The 22,719-nt window shown below is 41.9% G+C and overlaps 1 protein-coding gene across 1 annotated transcript; it reads left to right on the top strand.

Moving 5' to 3' along the window:
- Positions 1–3,100: 3,100 nt before the first annotated feature.
- LOC310810620 (protein C-mannosyl-transferase DPY19L1-like) lies at positions 3,101–22,395 on the top strand. The gene is made up of 22 exons (XM_083678454.1): positions 3,101–3,453; positions 3,992–4,016; positions 4,146–4,233; positions 4,462–4,599; positions 5,008–5,128; positions 7,024–7,117; positions 7,385–7,442; positions 8,074–8,165; positions 9,148–9,247; positions 10,030–10,107; positions 12,687–12,773; positions 13,228–13,287; positions 13,537–13,617; positions 13,906–14,007; positions 14,800–14,871; positions 15,320–15,393; positions 16,357–16,381; positions 17,112–17,231; positions 17,809–17,983; positions 18,505–18,604; positions 19,139–19,264; positions 19,701–22,395. Exons 1-22 carry the CDS (start codon positions 3,213–3,215, stop codon positions 19,870–19,872), a joined length of 2,229 nt encoding a protein of 742 aa, XP_083534580.1. The 5' UTR covers positions 3,101–3,212; the 3' UTR covers positions 19,873–22,395.
- Positions 22,396–22,719: the final 324 nt, after the last annotated feature.

Genomic DNA, 22,719 nt, shown 5'->3' with positions numbered 1-22,719 from the left:
TCATCCAGTGGGCTCCTCCCATCTGACCTAGCGTTGGTCAGTCTGATGAAAGATCAATTGGCCCAGGCTGCTTACACAAGTCATCTGTCCTGGCTGTTTACAACTGTGTTAATTACTCATCTATCCTGTCTTTTGATCACTCTATCCTGTTTCCGCAGTTGCCAATCAATTGTACTCATTGTATTCACACCCTCTAGTGGACTTCTCACTTTAACCTCACCCCTCATTTATTGCACGCTTCAACTATTCTAAAACTATCTGTTGTCCTTTGATCTCTTCACTGGGTGTGGAATTGCTAACCTTGCAATTGTCTTTAAATTTACCATAACCTTTAGACACCTTAAAAATACATAAATATCATAAAATCAAAAAGGGCATGAGAATGTAAATACAATAGAAATTTTAGAAGAGATATAGAAAGCTTTATGTAAAGATGCAACGGAGAGATTGGGAGGAAACATATGAGAAGGACTAGTTATACAGTAGCACACACTTTGCTCAGTGCACACACCCTGTGCTCAGGTATCTGAACACAGCAGATATTTCGGCTTGTCTCCCTGAGGCAGCAGTGGACACACACACACACACACACACACACACACACATTGCACTGTATGCCTTATTTACAACCTTAAATAAACACTTTTTCAGCATGTTTGTTTCTGCATCAGTTTCATTCTTTATTCATTCATGCTTTTGTTTGTTAATGGGAAACGATTATGAATGCCCAATACGCTACAATTCTCTCACCTCCAACCCACTAATTCTATTCAGATAGAAGCCCGCTCAGCGTGCACCCAGTCTGTGAAGAACAGACACGTAGGCTACCTTTTATCACACCTGGGCATGAGGCAAAAATAAAAGACAAAGGAGACAATACTTGGGACATGTCTGTTGATAACAGTGGTGGCTGGTGCCGTTCAAGATTAGGGAGGAAGATAAAACAATTTATGAGTGAAAGAGGAAAACATAAATTCTGCCACCCTATTTCCAAATAACCCTTCCCCGATGGGACAAATGGCTGTGACCTCTTCTAGTTTTACAAGCGCTCAAGAATGTGGTATGATGTTATCCGAATAGAATAGATAGGATGCGGTCTCATTGGTTCTCCATTGGTTCAGACACACTGACTCTGCTGTGGACTGGCAGCCATTTAGATAATTGAGGAATAGATGCATTGTTATGACCAGGAAAGCAAAATCTGCTTATTACCTGGATTCTCTGTATAGTAGTGTTGGAAACCCAGCTAAATTCTGGAAAACAGTTAAATTCCTAAAATATGGCTCCACCCCTGCACTGCCCCAACAAATCATGTCAGATTCTGGCCCCATAAATGACAACAGGGAAATTAGTCATGCTTTTAATCAACACTTTACATCCACAGGACACTTGAATAAATAAAATTGCTAAGTTATCAGGTGCCCCTAAAATTGTGGGGAATGAGGAGGTTACAATTGTCTGCCAGCTTTGCAGTGACATTAAACCCATATTCTCTTTTAGACAGTTCTCCGATTTAGAAGTGCTTGATGCTCTATTAAATATAAATGTAAAGAAGTCAATGGGGGCTGACCTACTGAACCCTGGTCTGCTGAAGCTTGCGGCGCCTCTTATAGCTAGGCCCCTAGCTCATATTTGTATATCTTGCTTAGCTCTGGGACTATCAAGATATGGAAAGCAGCCCATATGCTACCAATACAAAAGGGTGGGGACTGCAGCGACCGAAATAATAAATAATCATAAATTGTCCAATTTCCAAGCTTTCATGCGAAGCTAAAATATTTGAATCCTTGGTCAACTCTCGGCTTCATCCATTCTTGTCCCAGAATGGTATCTTGAACACATTTCAATCAGGCTTTAGGCCAGGACACAGTACTACAGTAGCCTCCATAAGTATTGGAAAGAGGAAGCATTGTGTCTTCTTTTAGGTCTGTACTCCCAACAGTGACTATGAGGTTAAAGTAGAGATTCCCAGCTTTAATTTCATGTTTTCTTTTTTCTGATTTAGAAATTACATATTTCAGGGAACCTGTATTGGAAAATTGGCTTGACAGGTGTTTCTGGTAAGTCAGGTGTGTTCTGTCACATTATTTGTAGAGAGCTGTCTCATAAGAGAGCTGTTAATGTCTAGTATTGATTTTAGGCTTTGTGTTTGCCTTTGGAGTCTAATGATATCTGTCAATATGAGGACCAAAGAGGTGTCAATGAATGTCAAGAATGTCAGAAAAACAACAACAAAAAAAACGTTTGGTCATTTAAAGACTTGATTAAACGCAGAGATGCACGCCTCAGATCTACAGTATGGCTGTTGGTATGGCAGTATGGCTCAATGCAATCCAATTATAGATTTAATCAGAATTCAGAAATCTTATTTGCCTCCACTATCTTGCACGTCCATGCGTTTAATCTCCCCTCACATATCCGCGGGTAGGCCACTACATCCGAGGAGAGAAGCAAGCAAGTACATGCTGAAATAGTTAACAAAAACATCTACGAAATATAAACCCTGAAATATTGGTTAATACCGTATATCATTTCTGGCAGGGAAATATCGAAGTGGAGACAGTACGAATGCTATAGTGTGACCACATTGGCTGGTGATGGTAAACGTCTGTGTGGGCGGTCAGGTAAAAGCGCAGGACAAAGAGAGCGAGAAATGTTCTCATTAACACTATTAAGTAATTTGCAGAATTTACAGTTATTTATCACACTCACAATCGGAGAAAGAAAGAAAGAAAAATGTACATTTATCACATAGCGTAACCTTGATTCTATTTATAACGGTTTGGATTTGAAACTTCAGAGAGTGTTCTGCAGAATCTAGACAAGTCCTCTTTGTATGCTCGTTTGACCGCCGACTAATGTGAGCAAGGTTAGCTTGAACCGGAATAGTTTTTAAACAACAGTTTGGTTTATTGTTAGGAACTAAACAACATCAATTAAGTGTGCAGGTTAAAAAAGGTTTGTTAGCACTAGCTAGCGAGCCACAGTACCAACTGACACAGCCATGTGGTAACCATGGTTACCAAAGCGCGCATGTTTGTAGTAGCTAGCTAACGCCAGTCGGGGGCAGCGCTGAGAGTGAAAAGACACACAGCATCACTCAGGTAAAAAAGGAGCAGACCCTGAGCGGTGGACATAAGGTACAACTGAGTTTACCCATCCAGGTACTTCTGCCGCGGATTTCTCTGCCCTCGATTTACGATTATGAAAACATGGTTGTAAAAACCAGAAAACAAAAGGACCAAACGCCGCAGGGCACCGACAGAGACAGGAGTCCGCTTGTGTCACCAGGAACTGGGAAAAGTAGACGACCAGGCAAAGATGGCAAAGGCACTTTCAACAGCTTGCTCCAAAACAAGAATGGAGTATTTCCTGCTCGGTTTTCATTCATCAGAAGCCAACTTGGACTTACTCCATCTGCTTTTGTCAAGATTGGAATCACTCTGATCCTTGGTAAGTCGATGTGTCACTTGCCCCATCATAGTAGCTAGCTAACGGTACGTAGCAAGCTAATGCTATCCAAATGGTTAACGACGTTAGCTAGCTACTAAGCCAACTCTCACAGCTCATAACTGTCATCGGTTGTGCCACGCAATGCTATTTCGGTCGACTAAAAACTCATCCAGTTGGTAGCTAACCTAGCTAGCTACTTCGCAATCCAAGCCGAAGTAGCTAGCGAGCTACCTACAACGTTTGCTAACAGTAACAGTGTCTACCAAGTTGTCTGGCAATATAGGTACATGCTCATATAAATGAGTTTCCTAATTTATATGAGCATGTACCTATATTGCCAGACAGCATTGATAAGCAATGAGACCTCACAATTACCAAGAGAGTTGATATAAACAGCTGTCATACACAGTCACTGTCACTTTTGCAATGTGTTGATTGCCTTTTTCTCAAGCTTGTTTTGGAAAACCAGCACAATCATACGATGAAGCAGACTTGACAGATTTTAACTGCAGCTAAAGTTATCTCTCTTTCTTAATAGCTGCCGTGGCTGGATATCTCCATTGGTAAGTAGTCTGTTTGTATCCATCTGTATAAGGTGTTGTGCTTCAATATATGTAAGTCGGAACTGTTACTGTAAGTTGGAACTGTTTCCTATACATTGAGGATGTAACTTAATTATTTGGTTTGTGTAGGTACCATCTCACACATCTCTTTGAGAATGACAGACATTTTTCACATCTGTCTGCATTGGAAAAGGAAATGGCGTTTCGAACAGAAATGGTAAGTCTGAGTTGTCTTGTGGTCCATGTGTTTTCTATAAAATCTTTCCCCTTCAGACATATGTCATCTCTGCAGTCTGTACCGTATCAAGTAGGCCTATTCTTGAGTTCACAATTAAAATTGACTCCACAGATGTATTGAGACATGATAAACCCTTGTGACCCTGATGATGACTTCTTTGTGAGAGCCATTACCTTTTCCCTAGTTGCTTTGTGCTTCCTGTTTCAGGGCTTATACTACTCTTACTTCAAGACCATCACTGAGGCCCCGACATTCCTCAACGGAGTGTATCTGATCATGAACGATCGGCTTACAGAGTACCCGTTGGTTATAAACACACTGAAGAGGTTCAATCTGTACCCAGAGGTAAGTTTTAGTGTTTTTGTCAGTAGAGCTGTGCTATAAAACTATTACTTAATTATTCTGATAACAATAAAGACATAATGACTTATAACGATAAAGTTCATTATGAAAAGTGTGTGCGAGAGAGAGAGAGCGCGCGCAATTGATTTTCTCCCTGTGCGTAGGCCATTGTAGTTGTGACAATTGATGTTTTCAGAGGAGCGTAGCAGACTGCAGTTGAGGGAGAAAAGAACGGAGAAGAATAGCGGATCTGTGCACAGAAAAATCTTGCAAATCTTCTTTGTACTTAAACCTATTTCAAAATGATGTGGGGTCTTGTCACAGCTTTTGCATGTAGTCTGCTGGGCACTCTTGGGATTTGATGGTTTTGTTGAGGGTCTTCACGCTAAACTACCCCCCTGCGCTCCCTAGGTGGTCCTGGCCAGCTGGTACCGAATCTACACAGGGACAATGGACTTTTTTGGAATCCCTACCAAGATGTGCTGGTCCATCAACAGAGGAGAGGGGTTGGCCCCAGTGGACAGCTGTGAAGGTACTAGACATGTGAGGGGGGGCGGGTCAGGGACAGCTGGAAAGCTAGCAATTTTTTACACGGGTGACTGGTGCTGTCTTGGCAAAACAAAAGATTTCAGTCACTTCACCAACTTAATCATCTATAATGAAATTAAAAAAAAATAGAAAAAAGTGCTGTGTGTGTGTGTGTGTGTGTGTGAGTGAGTGAGCGAGCGCATGAGTGAGCGCACCAGCACCTCCCTCTTGTGCTCTCTCACAGCTGAGCAAAGCAAAAAGGAAAACATTTTTGAGTAGGGATATTTTCCTAATCAATTATGAGTCCATGTACGAGTACTCAAGCACATGTTCACACCCCTAGAAGGTACTAAGGCGGTCTTGTTTGATCTGGACACACACACACACACACACACACACACACGCATGCACATACATAATGATTGCAGGACTAATTTGCCCCACAGAGCTTGATGGCTTTTTACTTCCCTTCCCGAATGCAATCAAACCAGCCCCACAGGAGACCTTCCGTAAAATTAGGCATTACTTCTTTGCTGCATAAATGTCTTTGTGAATGTTTTACTCAAACGTTACACAATGTTTATTCAGCAGGCCTCTTATCGCATGTCAGGGCAGTTCATAGTCAGTGTCAGTGTCCCTGAACTATTATAAGAAATGAACACTTTGTTTTCTCTCCTCGTGATAATATTCACACATATACACATGCAAATATATGTTCCTGTGAAAGGTATTTTGCATTATGAGAGGAAGTTGTTAATTTTTGTCAGGTGCTGAAATATGTGTCTCATTTGGCCTCATTAGCTCTCCAGCAGCATGCTGTGTACACATGATAAGGCGGGGTAGTCAAGAGTGGCGCAATTCCCACTTCTTTAAAAGTGTCAAAATGTCAAAGCAAGCACTCTCACACAGAAGCTTGAATGTGTTACTTCTGTTCATGAGAAAGTGCAGACCAGACCTGGGTTCAAACCGTACACGAGGCTCCAATTTGCATGTGCTAAAATGGGTATTCTAAGAAGCGCGATGAGAAATAATCCAATGGCAGTTTTGAATACGGCGTCTAGCGTTCCCATGATACGCAAATGCATTTTCAGACTGTTGACTAGAACTCACCTTGAATAATCAGCGTTTTCTCAGAAACAGTGTTAAAGGTACAATAAAAACCATGCTGTCGTGTAGTCTCTCATCGTGCTGCAGAGTGGTTAGTTATTTTTTTGCTCTGGTCAGCACTATTTGCTCCAGCAAATTGGGCCCCAGACTTTGTTTTGTGTCAAGTGCTTTGTTGACACTTGATTGAGCTTGGCCTGGCGCAATGGAACCAGAAGTGCAAGGCAAGCCTGGGCAATCTGGCACTCCAGACAGGCTCAATCAATCGTAAACACAAGTATTGGAGAGACGATTACTCACTGAACCCAGGTCTGGTGCGTACTGTGCAGTCTACTCTGCTGCTCAAATAGCTGTTTGCAGTTCAAAGCAAATCAGAATAGAACTTAGAATAGCTGTCTGGTGAGCAGTTTTATTGTGAAGTGGGACAAGGAAGAGAGGCCTGTCTTCAGGGAAGCATGAAAATGGTGGTTCAAGGCCTCTTGGAGGTTTTTATTGTGTCTCTATCTCACTATGAACACGTAGGTGGCAATCTATATACTGTACATACACCGTCTAACCGCAATCCTATTTTTAGCCCTTACAGAAGTCACGATGTTACCGTCTCAGAAGTCTATCAAAAAAGCGGGTTGCATTGTACAATGTTGTAGTCTGTATCTAGTCCAATACTTGACTTGTATTGACAATCCACACTTTGAAAAGACTGTATTCATTCCAACACATCCGTGGCTCACTAAGTGTGTGTGTGTGTGTGTGTGTGTGTGTGTGTGTGTGTGTGTGTGTGTGTGTGTGTGTCAGGTATGGGGGACCCGGCCTACTTCTATGTGGCCTTTGTGTTCCTACTGAACGGTCTGATGATGAGTCTGTTCTTCATCTACGGGACCTATCTCAGGTAACCTCAACTGAACCGTGTTTTGAACCGGTTAGGGCATGAATATTTAGTGGACTTTTTAGAAGGAGTGGTATGATTAAAGAAATCATTGACATTTATTTTTCCTTTATTTTGTGAGTGATTTATTTGTCACCTCTGTGTTCTTTGGTCAAATGAATGCACCGCATAGACCCCATCACAATTGACCTTGACTCTCTCTCTCTCTCTCTCTCCCTCTCTCCCACTTTCTCCCAATCCCTCTCTCTGTCCTCCTCTTCCTATCTTCAGTGGCAGTCGACTGGGCGGCACGGTCACTGCCCTGTGTTTCTTCTTCAACCATGGCGAGGTGAGACACACACACACACACACACACAAACACACAGCCCTATAGTCTCATAGAGAGAGAGGGTGTTTAGGTAGCTAGACACACTGCAGCCAATTCTAAACAAGCCTTGAAGCCAGCATCAGTGAGAGAGCCGTTTCCTCCCTGGCTTCAGTGCTTCAGTACCTCTGTCGGCAAGCCTGTGTACATCCCACAGATCAATACACTGGACATCTTCAATGACACACTCTCCGCTCTCCTCCTCACCCCACCCACGCCTGTGTTGCCTTCACCTCCTCCCTCTGCTGTTTTTGTTTTTGATGTTTTATTTAGCAGCATCTGGGATTTAGCATCAAGAGGGCTGTGGTGGGAATGTGTCTGCATCACGACTGTGTCCTGTAGGATGATGACTCAATGTATGGTTGTTATGAGATTATCTATCAGAATGCAGGGTACACACACACACACACAAACACACACACACACGGCACTACTGTACAGGACATCCCTTCCCACGCCACGATGCCATCAATGTGTTGTCACAAGTTAAAGGTGTGTGTGTGTGTGTGTGTGTGTGTGTGTGTGTGTGTGTGTGTGTGTGTGTGTGTGTGTGTGTGTGTGTGTGTGTGTGTGTGACCGTCCCTCGGTCTCCCAGAGCACTCGGGTCATGTGGACACCGCCCCTGAGGGAGAGCTTCTCCTACCCCTTCCTGGTCCTGCAGATGCTGCTGCTCACCTACATCCTCCGGTAACTCTCCACCCATCCCTCCTCTTTCTCTCCTTCACCACCCCTCCCTCCTCTCTCCTTCACCATCCCTCCTTCCTCTCTCCCTCTCTCCTTCACCATCCCTCCTTCCTCTCTCCCTCTCTCATTCACATCCCTTCTTTCTCTCTCATTCACCAACCCTCCCTCCTCTTCCTCTTCACTCTATTTCTCTCTCATTCGCCATCTCTGCCTCCTTTCCTCTCTTCCTTTCTCATTCACCATCCCTCTCTTCCTCTCTTATTCACCATCTCTGCCTCCTCTCCACTCATTCACCATCCCTCCTTCCCTTCTCCTCTAATTCATCACCCTTCCCTCCTCTCTTCCTCTTCACTCTCTTTCTCTCTCATTCACCATCCCTCTCTACCTCCCTCAAAACTCCTGCTAGTCATATAATCTAATTAAGACATTTGCTGGAAAGAAAATCGCTTACGTATTTATTGTTTTGTTGAATAGTCATGACTGGTTTGAGGCTGAAAAGTAGGCTGTAAGGTTTTTGACAGCGCATATTTTAGCCCAGCTACTTTTGATCTTTTCCCAAAATTGCATCGCAAGTTATCAGACAGATCAGTGTGGATCTGTCGCAAGACAACGTCTTTCCTCCTTTCTCATTCACCGTCCCTCCCTCGCTCTATCCCCCCCTTTCCCCTCAAGTCTCTCTCTCTTCAGATGCCTCTTCATATGCCGACGATATGTCATGTAGAGGAGTTGATTGTGGTTCAGTAGCAGCTCACTTGGTTGGAATATAGTATGTGAGCAGAGACTTTTATCTAAGGCGACAAGAAAGCCTGAGCCACTAGAAAGAATCTAGTAAAAGTAGGCAGTCATTGTGTTGGGGCTGGTGTCAGACACACTCTGTCTCAGCAGAGAGGTAGCCCGAATGGGTGTATGTGTGTGATAGTGTGTTTAATACGTTTCCTTATCTCTCACTCTCTCTCCCTCTCTCCCTCCCTCCCTCTCCCTCCAGGACCCCGAATCCAAGCAAAAAGGCCATGGTGGCTCTGGGCGTCTCCAATTTGTTTTTCATGCTGCCCTGGCAATTTGCCCAGTTTGTCCTTCTCACCCAGGTAAGAGAGAATGAGAGAGAGAGAGAGAGAGAAAAGTACGAGAGCTAGACAGAGAAACAAAGAGACTGATAAGAGAGCGACACGGAGAAAGAGAGAAAGAAAGATGGTGTGAGTGAATCAAACCGACAAACAAAGAGTGAAGGAGGATCGTGTAAAGAGAGAGCTGGTGTGTAGAGGAATAAAGAGAAAATGAGACAGTTTGTAGAAGAGAGGGAGGGAGACAAACAAGCACCGAAGGTTACAGTCTTTCCCACAAACAGGATCTGCTGGCGTCTTTGCCTAGCAACAGCTTTGCTCCCGATCTGGCGAGAGAATAGCGATTGTGCTCGCTCCAGTTACCAACGATAATCTGAACAGCCCTACCACCGTTCGTATGGGGATTTCACATAACATAAGCACTCGTAAACCATTAGGATGCATTTCTTAGTGCTTATAAACCACTTATAATATCCTGAATTTCCCCCTGGGATAAATAAAGTTTCTATCTATCTATCTATCTATCTATCTATAACCCATTAATGTGTATCACTGTAGAAGATTAATCTGTTAACTCATTACTATGGCATTATTACTGTAACTGAGATTCAATCCATTACATTACATTTTCAAAGATGACTCCAAAATATGATTCTTATTATGCAGAAAGAAAGCATGTTCAATATGAAACGATATGAATCCACAACGTCATTACCAAGAAAACGTGGTTGAATCACAGCCGAAGTTCAGAGATGGGTGCCGTCAACTGATTGTTAGTTGTTGTTTTGTTTACTCTTGTGTTTCAGGTGGCCTCTCTGTTTGCCTCGTACATCCTGGGGTACCTCAGCCCCTCCAAGATGCAGTCCCTCCTGGTCACACACATGGTGCGTGCCTCATCTCCATGCCCTAACCTACACTTATTCATGCCTCAAAGCGTAGATATCCACGGAGATGAAACGCCCCTTTTGAGGGGAAAAGAGAGTGTTCCCCTCATCTGTATGAATGTAAAATAGCTTATTTATGTCTACCTTTGATTTTCGCTGTGATTGCTTTTTTTCTTTTTGTGTTTCAATAATCTTTGAGGTACGCCTGTGGCCTTAACAGGTCATTGCAACCAAGCGCTAACCCCCACAGAAAAGAGAGAACGCTTCTAATTGTGATTACGGACGTGTGTGTGTGCGTGCGCCTGTGTGTGTGCGTGCGCCTGTGTGTGTGCGTGCGCCTGTGTGTGAGTGCGCCTGTGTGTGCGTGCCTGCACACACGCGCGCCTGTGTGTGTCCATGTTTGTGTGTGTGTGCAAAGTAAACCAGGGCCTTGAGCTCTACCAAGAAGGAGTGTCTCTGTGCCTGTCTGTCTGTCTGTCTGTCTGTCTGTCTGTCTGTCTGTCTGTCTGTGTCTGTCCGTGGTGGTAGGATTCTGGCTGTTAACATCCCTCTCCAGATTGTTCCATAATCCTGTCAGTAGCGCTGGCGCTGGTGTGAGTGCTCCATAGATAAGGGGATAGGGCCCTTTGTGTTGAGGTGGTGGATGGAGATTTGTGTGAGAGGAGGGCATATGGCTGTGCATAATTCATACTACTGGCAAAGAAGTGGCAGGGTGTGAAGAAAATGACACACACACTAGGCTAGTGTCCAAACGACCTACAGCATTGTGTGTGTGTGCCCATGTGTATGAGTAATTTAGGATTGTACTACACTACTGTTCCCTGGCATCAGAGTAAAGTTATATTTTCTTCTATATTTTCTGTCTTTCTCTCTCATTCACCCTCCCTCCTCTTCACTCTCTTTCTCTCTCATTCGCCATCTCTGCCTCCTTTCCTCTCTTCTTTTCTCATTCACCATCTCTCTCTTCCTCTCTTCAGTTGTTGTTTGCTTTGAGGTCTTTTTGCCTTAAGTTCCCTCTTCAGCAAATTAAATGCAATTGGATTTAAATCTGGATATTGACTTGGCCACTCTAGAACTTTACACTTTTTGGCCCTAAAAATCTCCCTAGTTGTTATGGCAGTATGTTTGGGATCATTGTCTTAGTGTATGAAGAAGCGCCATCCAATGAGATTGGGAGCATTTGCTCGTACTTCAGAATTCATTCTACTGCTGCCATCAACAGTTACATCATCAATAAAGACAAGTGACAGCCATACAAGCTCAAGCCATAACACAACTCTGTAGGCTCTTTTAGGTCCTTTTTAGCAAACTATAATCTTGCCATCCGGTTTCTGTTGCTAACTAGTGGTTTGCACCTTGCAGTGTAGCCTCTGTAGTTCTGCTGGTGATGTATTCTGCAGATGTCTCTGGCACATTCACGCCTACCTCCTGGAGAGTGTTCCTGATCTTTGTGATTCAGTCATTTTGGGGGGGTTTCTTAATCATGGTGAGCATTCTTCGGTAATTCACTGTAGAAGTCTTCCTTGGCCTACCAGGCTGTTTGCGATTGCTGAGCTGAGCGCTGTTTTTCTTGTTTTTGATGTTCCAAACTGATGTTGTTGGCAAGTCTAAGGGATATCTTTATGATAGTTTCTTTCTGGTTGCTCAGCCCAATAATGGCTTCCTTGCAGTGACAACACTTTGGTCTTCATGTTGAGAGATACCAATAGCAGACTCCAAAGAAAAACGTAAAGGCTAGAAAAAGTACTAGATATTGACAGGTCTCTTATGCCTGCACAAATGATGTGACGGAACACACCTAACTAACCAGAAACACCTGTCAAGCCAATTTTCCAATACTACTGTTTCCCTGAAATAGGGGGAATATGTATTAAAAGGGTTGTAATTTTTAAACGGTGAAACCAATCTGAAAATGTTGAATTAAAGCTGAGAATCTCTACTTTATCCACATAGTACTTGTTTGATTTCAAATCCAAACAGCTGGAGTATTGAGCTAAAAGAAGAGAAAATACTTCCTCTTTCCAATACTAATGGAAGGCACTATAGCGCTGGGTTAAATTATATAATATGGTTCTCCCCAAATAATGTAAGAGGGTCGCTGTGCCACCTTGTTGTCTTGGCTCCACCACTATGTCAACATTTCAGAGCAAATTAAACTGATATTTAGTAATGATAGTTACTCTATCTTTGATCGCCAATGACATTGTTTTGAAAGCGTATTAGTTAATTCAGTGTTTTTTAGTGGGGGGGTTTTCAGCTCATTTTGACATGAATAAACATGAGATGGTTTTGATAATACAATCCAGCACCACTGTATTCAGAAATCCTGGGGAGAGCCCTGTTATACAATTGGAAATGTGTAAGTGTAAGTGCGTGAGTCAGTGAGTGAATTAGACCACCCCAGTATCAGCGGCCTAACTTTATTGCAGCCCATTTCATAAAACCCCATTGTGTAATGTGTGTGTGTGTGGGCAATAGAGCATACACATTTCCTGTACACTGCACAAACAAATATCTGTATTGAAACATTTTGGTTTTAAAAATAACTGTCTCCCAACCCTCCCATTCTCTCTCTCCAGATCACGCTGGGTGTGTGTTTTGTTCTGATGTTCGGGAACTCCATGCTGCTGACGTCCTTCTACGCCTCCTCACTGGTCTCCATCTGGGTGAGTGGAGGTAGTAGATGGCAGGTCCCACTCTCAACCAGTTACCACTCCTAAGGCTTCATGCAGCATCCATAAACCCTTTATACAGCCTGCATGGATTTTGTGTATTCACAATATTACTTAAGGAAATCATGCTATACCATAATATAGTTCATTGAGTGTATGGCTGGTCTTGTAAACGGGCTGGTGAAACAAAGAGACATCTTTTCACCACTAGATTTTGCAAAAAGTGGGACACTGCATTTGTCGTACAAGAGAACAATATCATGATGTGCTCCAAATATCTCACTACATTTGCTCATGAATGATTTATGAAAGGGTTTATAGAGACTTTGCTTGAAGTGTGACCTGGTTGTTCTGGGTTGCATCTCAATAGTCAGTAGTGTCCTCGTCTCCTGTGTGGTGTGATCATGAAAAAGGTTTGATGTTGTAAGCTGTTCCTTCCTTTTTGCAGGGAATAATTGCTCTCAGGGACAGATTTGCTGAAACTTTCAAACCTGGACTTGTCACATGGGTAAGAGGACTGTGTGTGTGTGTGTGTGTGTGTGTGTGTGTGTGTGTGTGTGTGTGTGTGTGTGTGTGTGTGTGTGTGTGTGTGTGTGTGTGTGTGTGTGTGTGTGTGTGTGTGTGTGTGTGTGTGTGTGTGTGTGTGTGTGTGTGTGTGTGTGTGTGTGTGTGGCCTATATTCTTTGGAAAAATTCTGACCAGCACATCTCCAGTGTGCGTGCGTTTGTCCATCTTTGACCCGCCCAACTTCTCTCAGGTCATGCAGGGCCTGGCTTGGGTTATCTCCACGGTCATCTTCAAATCCATGCTGTCAGCAATCTTTGGAGCTGCAGATGATGTTAGTGAAGTATCCATGCACACTTGAAACAAGCTTAACCATTAGCCATAAATGTGGTACCCGTTTTTAACCGGCATATGCATTTGATTCAAGCTATAGCCTACAACAGACATGAATTTTGAATTTTCAAATCTTCTTAAATGTATTGCCCTTTCCCTTCAGTTTTTTTTTTTTTTTTTTTTTATTATTTTTTTTTTTAACAGTTTGTGTGTTTTGCATTTTATGTAGGAATTGTGCTGTAAAACACAAATTTGACTTCACTTGACTTTGTGAAACTCAATTTCCCAGGCTCACATCAGCAGCCTGATCAAGTCCAAGTTCTCCAGCTACAAGGACTTTGACACCATGATGTACACGTGTGCTGCCGAGTTTGACTTCATGGAGATTGAGGTAAGGTGCTGTGTATCAGGAACACTTTAACACAGTCGGCACCATTTTCAGTAAAAAGAAGAAAAAAAAAAAGTAGCACTGGTTTCAAAACAGGACACGAGACACTTCAGAACCCACCTTTCTCAAATGAAAGGCCACAATCATTTATGCCGGTTTAAAATCACTATCATTACAATTCTTTGCATTAAAATTGTGTTTTGAAATAAGTGTTTTGCTGAATATTTGCAGTGATGTGGTCCTATGCTTCTTTCTTTGCCTTCAAAATGTCACCCTTCATTTCATCGTTACACTATCTTTAAGGCCATTTAAATGTTGGAACATAAAAGGCTCGATGATGAATGTATGTATATGTGAAGGAGTATTTGAAGGCCAAATGACTTCCATAGTATTTGGCAGCTCGTTCAGTAAATGCCATGGAAGTGATGCAGCAGAGCTTTGCGTAAAAGTGCTTAAAGTACATGAATTTCACGCTCAAAAATGTAAACACTAGAATACCTTGATCAGAAATGTTCTCAATTTGCTCCTTGAAACGTCCTTTAATTTATTATAGCTGATTTAGAAGTTCCTCTGTTCCAATATAATTATCCTGGTATATCATTTCAGATCAGTTTTTGCAAGCGATATAGCCACTTTAGTTTTGTTTCCCGCTGTTTCAGTTGTCTGGTGCTCCTCTGTCCTGTTTCAGTTGTCTGGTGCTCCTCTGTCCTGTTTCAGTTGTCTGGTGCTCCTCTGTCCTGTTTCAGTTGTCTGGTGCTCCTGTCAAAATGAAGCATGTAATATTTCTCCTCTCAGACCCCACTGCGCTACATCAAGACATTACTGCTCCCCATCAACGTATTGGTCGTTGCTGTTGTTGCTGGACGGGTAAAGACTCCATTCACTACCACACACACACACACCAGCACTTTACACATGCTTTCGCTGTCAGAAAGCGTTGAATCAGACTTCACTGAAATGGCACTTGTCCTATTAGTTCTGCATTGGACACGCACATTGAGATCAAATTGTCCTATTTTAGGCAGCTTGAAGAAACACATAAAGAGAATTGTGCACAGAAATTGACATCAAGAATTTCTCCAAACTTGTACAATGTGGAACTAATATGATAAGTGCCCTTTCAGTGATGCCTGACTCAACGACTTGTGGAAAAAGGAAGGCTTCAAAAAAGTGACATTAAATTCAGAAATGTTTAATGATTTGAAATGTGCTTCAAGTGGAGGAATCGAAGAAGGAATAAGCAATGTCAGAATATCCCCTTTGCGATGTTGTTTGTTGTCATGACACTGTTTGTCCCTTCTCCCGCCCTGTACAGACTATCCAGGATGTTATGAAGTTCCTGAGGGAAGGGGGAAGGAAAGCAATCAAATCAGAGGACAACTCAGAACAGTGAGTATCTCAGTCTCACTGGCCTCTGTTACTCTCATCAAGCTACTGAGCTGAACTGTTCTGGTCTGGCCTGGGGTACGCATCCATAATATTTGCTGTAACAGCGCTGGAAAGGACAATGTGAAAGGAATAAAATACCTGAGCTAGCACGGTATTGTTCGGGTCGGTCTGGTAGTGAAAAAATATGTTTTTGGTTACATTAATAATAATAATATGAGATATATCCATTGATTCTTGAGGAGTATAAGTTATAGATGGCTCATGATCTCAGTACAGAGTATATAAAGTACAAAATAGTACAAAATATATAAAGCTTAAAAGTATATTTACACTTCCCATGGGGATGTTACAGACTGCCATTCCTGGCATTTAATGAACTATGAGATGGGTTTTATTGGACCTTTTTAAACAGTGAGACTTTCTCTAAGAATATTTCAGATGTGAGATTTACAGGGTTCCTACACAGGTCTGGAAGTCTGGAATAAAATATTGACAATTTCCAGACCTGGATAAGTATGGAAAAGGGAAAATAAATTATTGACATTCTGGAAATAAAATCTGTGATTCCAGACCTGTGCCATATTCGTACCAGAAGAGTTCAGAATTGTATTCAATATTTTTTCAAAGCCAGATAATTTATACAGATCTATGTTGTTGTGATATGTTTGACAGAGGTGCTACACACGTGCATTTTTGACAGATGTGCCGAAACACAAACCCACAAATCAACTACGCAGTCTGAAAATGTAGGTCTGGAAAATGTGTAGGAACCCTGAATTTAGGTATTTACTCCTTTTCCCAATGATAAGCATTGCCTAGAGCATTTCCTTTTCTGAAATCATAGTTTTTACTTGTTCCCACAAGTGAATCTCACAGAGAGCATTTTTGAAGAATGTTGGCAACTTGCCGATTCACATTGAACTGTGATAACTGACATTTTCTCTAATTTATCTAATTTTGCAGGCCGGAAATGTTGGCGAAAGGAGAGGTAATCATATCCCTTAAATGGTTCTGCTGTGTACATGGTGCATGGTCAATACTGATATTCATACACGCAAGCACAAACACACACACCTCCCTACCATGCACACATGTGCACACACACACACACCTCCCTACCATGCACACATGTGCACACACACACACACCTCCCTACCATGCACCTACCGCATGTTTCATATCTAAAATTCTCACACACTAACTCAGTGTGACTCTACCCCCTTTTTCTACACACACAACTCCCGTTCTCTGTCTCTGTCACAGCCAACCTCACTAATCTGAGTCAAATGTTCCTTTTTCTTCTCTAATGCGGTAATTCTCAAGTCACCACAGTAATGATCTCCTAAGTGATTTTCAGTACTTGTGTCATTATTGGAAATGAAGGGCAATTTTCTCCTGGCAGTAAATTGTGCTCACTTTATTACCTGTAACTCTCTCTTTCTCTCTCTCTCTCTCTCTCTCTGCCTCTCTCTCTCTCTCTGACTCTCTCTGTCTGTCTCTCTCTGTCTCTTTCTCTCTCTCTCTCTCTCTCAACCTTTATCTCACGACGTTTCTCTCTCTGTCTCTTGACATTATGCCATCTCTGCCTCGATCTTCTCTTGCTGCTCCACTCTGCACTCTTTCTCTTTCCAAAAACCTTTGCTTTCTCAATTTTTGCCGCAAACACACACACACACACACAACTAACTTACCAGTCTCTCTCCCTCTCCCTGTGTTAGCTGGTGTACCACAGTCTGCAGCTGATAGCGTTTGCTGTCCTGGCAGTGCTCATTATGAGGCTGAAGCTCTTTCTCACCCCTCACATGTGCATCATGGCCTCCCTCATCTGCTCCAGACAGGTCAGTCAGTCCCCCCCACTACCGGTACCACAGACACACATAAAAAACACAACACCGTAAGCACAGTCAAGTCAAATCAATAAAAAAAAAACTTGAAAATTGTTAGAGCTGATTTAGAAGTTCCCCAGTTCCAGTATAATTATCCTGGGATATCATTTTAAATCAGTTTTTGTGAGCGATATAGCCACTTTCATTTTTGATTCCCGCAGTTTCAATGAAAACAATTTAAGTGCTTGAAAAAGTCCTTAAAAGTCCTTGAATTTGACTTTCTCATTTCCATATGAACCCTTTCCTTATGCCATATATTTCTCAATTGTGCTGTGATGTCTTGCATAGTTCCTGAAAATTTCTAATTGTAGAGCTTGCACAGATTTTAAGATAAAAATGTATTGTTTTGCTAAGACTATAATTTAATTGATTATTGATTGTCCATCGGATACTAAGTCACCCAATAGTGTTTTTTGTAGAGTTATTTTGAGACTAATATTGTTTTTTGCCAGCCATTCCTGAACCTTGAGACCAAAAGTCAGACGCCTGAGGGCATTCCTGATTGTCGATCTCTATCTGTGTATGTCAGCTGTTTGGCTGGATTGGGGAGAAGTTCAAGCTCCAGATGCTGGTCTTCGCCATCCTGTCCATCATGGCCATGCAGGGGGCAGCCAACCTGCAGGCCCAGTGGGGCATCATGGGAGAGTTCAGCAACCTGCCCCAGGAGCAGCTGCTGGACTGGATCCGAGACAACACCCGGCCCAGTGAGTGATGTCATCGACATGCACCCCTCTGGTATTTGGCTCCCGTGCTTAGCCAAAGATCTACGTTGTGCATCTCCCATTCTTATCAGATCGGTGAAGGAAGGTAAAATGGGAAATAACTTTCTGGAATGAAAAAAAAGTCCCAGGCTGTGGTCCGGTTCTTTACCCCTCTCCCAGAAGTGTGCACTCGTCCACTTTATTTAAACGTTTGGGATTGGTTTAAGCATGGGGTTAAAGGAGTCCACCATAGTCCTTACACCAGTCCGGTCCTCTTAAATCAATCAGGGGGAGTGAACGAGACAAGCAACAGTTCCAAGTTCAACTTTATTGTCATATGTGTCCCGGGATACAAGGGGGTGTAAGACAAAAAGTACACTGGAATGAAATAGGGTGGTGACCCTGCTTTTACTCCTCCGGTGTCTTGCAGATCAGAGATCACAACCGTTACTTGTGTGCCCAACACACTGTCCTTTGTGCACTATTCTCTCAGAAGCACCGTGGTTTTGCTTTGTGTGGTACAGATGCTGTGTTTGCTGGTGCCATGCCCACCATGGCCAGCGTGAAGCTGTCTACTACCCGACCCATCGTGAACCACCCCCACTACGAGGACGCAGGACTAAGGTGAGGACAGAGCTGTAGAATTGTGCCACTTGTAAGCTAAACGAAAGCCCGTGTCAGTGGAAATGTTTGTTTTGTGGATTTAGTTTATTTACTCAAACATTAGGACCTGTTCAAGATATTATTCGTAGGTCTACCATCTCTTGAAAACTGTTTGTATGTTTTAGGCATAGATGTAGAACTATCCTCTATGAATCTAGGTGCTATGATGTCTTTCTGTTCCTTTCATGAAATCACGCAGTTGATAATAGCCTTCTGCAGGCTCAGTTACCTTTGGCCTCATGGTTTTCATTCTCTAACCATGGAGAAATAAGTCAGTCACTTTGTGAGGATGTTTCTCAGTTTGAGAGAGTCTGTGTTCTGATGCTTTTTGTTGATGTTTGCTATATTTACCTGGTTACCTCAGGTATGAATATCTTGGGGGGGCTTCTGTTTGTCTTTTTATCCATTGAGCTTTGTGATTTTCCCTGTTCTGTAAACATTATCTAAGAGTTCTCTGAGGGTTGTGGGAACGTTGCTCTGCTCTGTTCTACCCAGGGAGAGGACTAAGTTGGTGTACGCCATGTACAGCCGCAAGTCTCCCGAGGCTGTCAAGAGGAACCTGATGCAGCTGGAGGTGGACTACTTTGTCCTGGAGGACTCGTGGTGCACCCGTCGCACCAGGTGACCCTGAGGGCCTAATCCCAACTACTGTCGTACTGTGCATTTACTGTTATACTTGCGTCACTGCCAGTCAATGTTGACTCAGATTCTAGTTGACCAGGGCATTTTTCCAACTTGCTTGACCAATCTCATTTGGTTGTTGACTTTTTGCTTAGAGATCTTGCTTAGTCATCTGTTAGAGACCTAATGCCTAATGGGACGTGATTTTTTTTCATCAAGAATTCCTGCATTTCAAACAACATTGAGAATGACCGACCCCCAAACCATTATCCTATTTTTCCTGACTTTCTCTTGATCACAATATGAACAAAAAGATAGGCCTATATATTATTTCTGCTGTTATTGTTTATTGTTTGCTAAACTGTGTTCTGGTTCACTCTCTACCCCTCCTTTTCTTCCTCTCTACCTCTCCCTTCTTCACTATCTTTCTCTGCAGGCCTGGCTGCAGTATGCCTGAGATCTGGGATGTGGAAGACCCTCAGAACGCTGGCAAGGTTCCCCTCTGTTCACTCATGTCCCGGGACTCCAGGCCCCACTTCTCCACAGTCTTTCACAACAGCGTTTACAAAGTTTTAAAGGTTCCCAAAGCAGCCAAAGACGTCAGATAACAGCAGTGTGTCTACCTTGTTTTTAGTGACACCACCTAGTATTTTCATCACCAACAACCTGGTGTGTTTTTATATAGAGTTACCCTTGTTTCCGCTGGTCAGTTTCCGTATTGGAGGAACTACTGCCACCACTGCTGCTTTTTACTTATCATTTTTTTGTGAGGCTCTGATATGGAGGCGCAGCGAACTGATATGATGTGAGTGGGATAAGAGTGTGTCTGTCCCCTCTTGTAATTGTGACTTATGAGGACCCCTTGGTTTCTCACTTGTGTTGTGACTTATAAGGCCCTTGTCCTGACAATTCTGTCATCCTTGTTGCTGCATTTTTGCCTGTCCAGTATGTTCACATTTAATTAAACAATGCAACAACTTTGTTGCTTTGTTTTAGAGCAAGGACAAATCAAGGCAGTTTTTTTTTTTTTTCAAGCAGTTGAGTTGAATTTCTATTTGTTAATTTGTGAGATATGTTATGTGAGTGTTCAGTTCATTTTTGATATTTGCCACTTTTGGTTCAAGATGTCAACATTTTCATGAGGTTGAAAGTTTTAAAACTCATAATGAGTTGGTTTTTTTGGGATATTTTTGTTCTAAACAAAGGTACATTTTGTCAGCCAGGAGCTATCAAAGATGTCTGTCTAATGTAGGAATACCATTTGCAAACTTGGCAACGGTTATATACATTCAAAATATTTGATGCTCAGTATTCATTCTAATCTCTAAAAAAAAACGTTTTCATCGTTAAATTTATATTTTTTATAATTTATAAGGTTTTTTTTATTTTTATGATTTTATGCAAACTTGTACTGAAAGTTGTTGTTAGAGACTGAATTCCTTTTTGTTTTAGTGAAAATTGTTAACTTGTGGTATATTTTGGATGTCATAAACAGACATAATGTTTGCATTTGTATGCCTTTTTAATGCATATCTATGTTGATGCCCTGTTTCTAAAGCGTTGTGGGTATTTAGACAGTGTTATTTTCTGGTTCACCGATATGTTTTAATTTTGTTGTTGCCAAAGCAAATTGTAGTTTAGGTGTTACAGCTACAAATTTCAGGAAAATGTAGCACACCCTGAAATATATCCTTTTTAGTTATGCGGAATATGAAGCTTAACATCTGTGAACTACGTTTCCCAACATCCCATTGCAACTGGTAGCAGTACAGTTTATTAAAGGGATGTTCCACCCAGTTATAATTTTTCCTGGTTTGGCCCATGTTTCTTCCGTAGATACTGAGCAGTCATATTTTGGCCCCGTTCATAATGGAAATATGTCCAAAATGCCTTGCAAACACTCATATCACAAAATGCCTCTCTGAAAAGTGACTTTGTTACATACACTTTTGCATTTTGTTGTCATGGTAACAGAGTAGAAAAAGGACTTGAAAAAAATAAGGTTGGTCAACTACAGCCAAGGTCAGGGCCAAGTTATGAAAAAATTTAATTGGGTGGAACATCCCTTTAAGTGGTAGCATATAGATTTTGTACCTCTAACATCATTATTTGGTGGTTACAAGCTATTGTTCTGACATCAAAGTCAGCAAATTGTAGGTATGGTTGGAGTTCTTGAATTAATTCAATGCCAATTTAGTCATGGCCTCATTCTATGTTACTGAATTTGTTGCATTTAGCGCCTCAAACAGTGGCCTTAGCAAATGCCCTGATTAAGGCCACTGTGGCTGTATTAGCCACATTCATAATGCGGTCAGAAGAGTTATATCCAATGCTACAGTATAGTGTATTACCCCCCCCCCCCCCACACACACACAGTTTTTGGGGTTTGAACTAAAATGCGCTTGTAGTATTTTTATATATATATATCAATGGCTTGCAGTCAAGAGTGACTCTTTCTTTAATTTTGGTACAAAAGCTGTAAAGGGCTGCTGTACTCGAGTATCCTCACTATGGCAACGATTCACTATATCTTTTGAACAGTGTGGCACTGGAATTAATGGAGTGGGAGTTGACTGCAAGCTTAGATCCCCGCAAGTGGCACCAGTTTCAAGGGCCTTTTCCTTGTTGTTGTTGTTTTTTTGTTTTTTGTTTTTTGTTTTGTTTTTTAAATCTGTTAGAGCAACCCTCTATCATTCCAGTGTATCATTCCAGTGCACAAAGCCACAAGTTACAGTACAGTTCAGTCAAGATCATCTCACCAGTAAAGGTGGGGCTTTTTTTAGCAATAAACACAAGCAGCTAGGATTTTGTTTTACACATACAGTACAACACACATGAATAATAACAAGCAAAGGTATCAAACAAATGCAAGGCAGAAGCTAGCAATGTATTACTTGACTCGGCTTTTTATGTTTGATGGTTAGTTTATTTTGTTGATTTCCCTTGCTCATATGACTACTTGAGATAAAAGGTACTGAATTGTTCTTGATAGGAAAGTTCTGTTTTAGGGAGACCACACGGGCTGAAATATTTCGATAGGGTTTTCGATAGGGTCACTAATTTAACAAATAATTGGTTTTCTTGTGACAGGCCTAGCTTTGTTTAAGATGTATTTTCTAATACTTGTCTATTTTGTCTGTATTTTGAAAATAAAATGTTTCTTATAAGCAGTTTGTGTACATTGAGTTTTTGATTAATAGTGCATCAATAGTGAAATCGGATGCTGATTGATTGTGTGTGCGAAAGTAATTAACAGAGAAGTCAATGCAAAGGATGATCGGAAAACAAGACATAACAAGGTTCATGGAATCAAATATATATTTATTGTCGGGCTGTACAGATTATTCGATCTATCGAATCTATTCTATTACAACCCTTCTTATACATAGTCCCCCTATTTCACCAAAAGTATTGGCTTAACACATGTCTGGTTAGTCAGATGTGTTCCGTCACAT

Source organism: Argentina silus, assembly GCF_951799395.1.
Source record: "Argentina silus genome assembly, chromosome: 10".
NCBI lineage: Eukaryota > Metazoa > Chordata > Actinopteri > Argentiniformes > Argentinidae > Argentina > Argentina silus.
Note: the sequence above shows the minus strand (reverse complement) of the source record. Positions and strands in the feature narration are given on the sequence as shown.

Coding starts and splice junctions, on each gene's coding strand:
- LOC310810620 (XM_083678454.1), top strand. CDS start 3,213: ATGGTTGTAAAAACCAGAAAACAAAAGGACCAAACGCCGCAGGGCACC. Junction 13,618..13,905: donor TCTTTGGAGCTGCAGATGAT/GTTAGTGAAGTA, acceptor TCAATTTCCCAG/GCTCACATCAGCAGCCTGAT. Junction 14,008..14,799: donor TTGACTTCATGGAGATTGAG/GTAAGGTGCTGT, acceptor TTCTCCTCTCAG/ACCCCACTGCGCTACATCAA.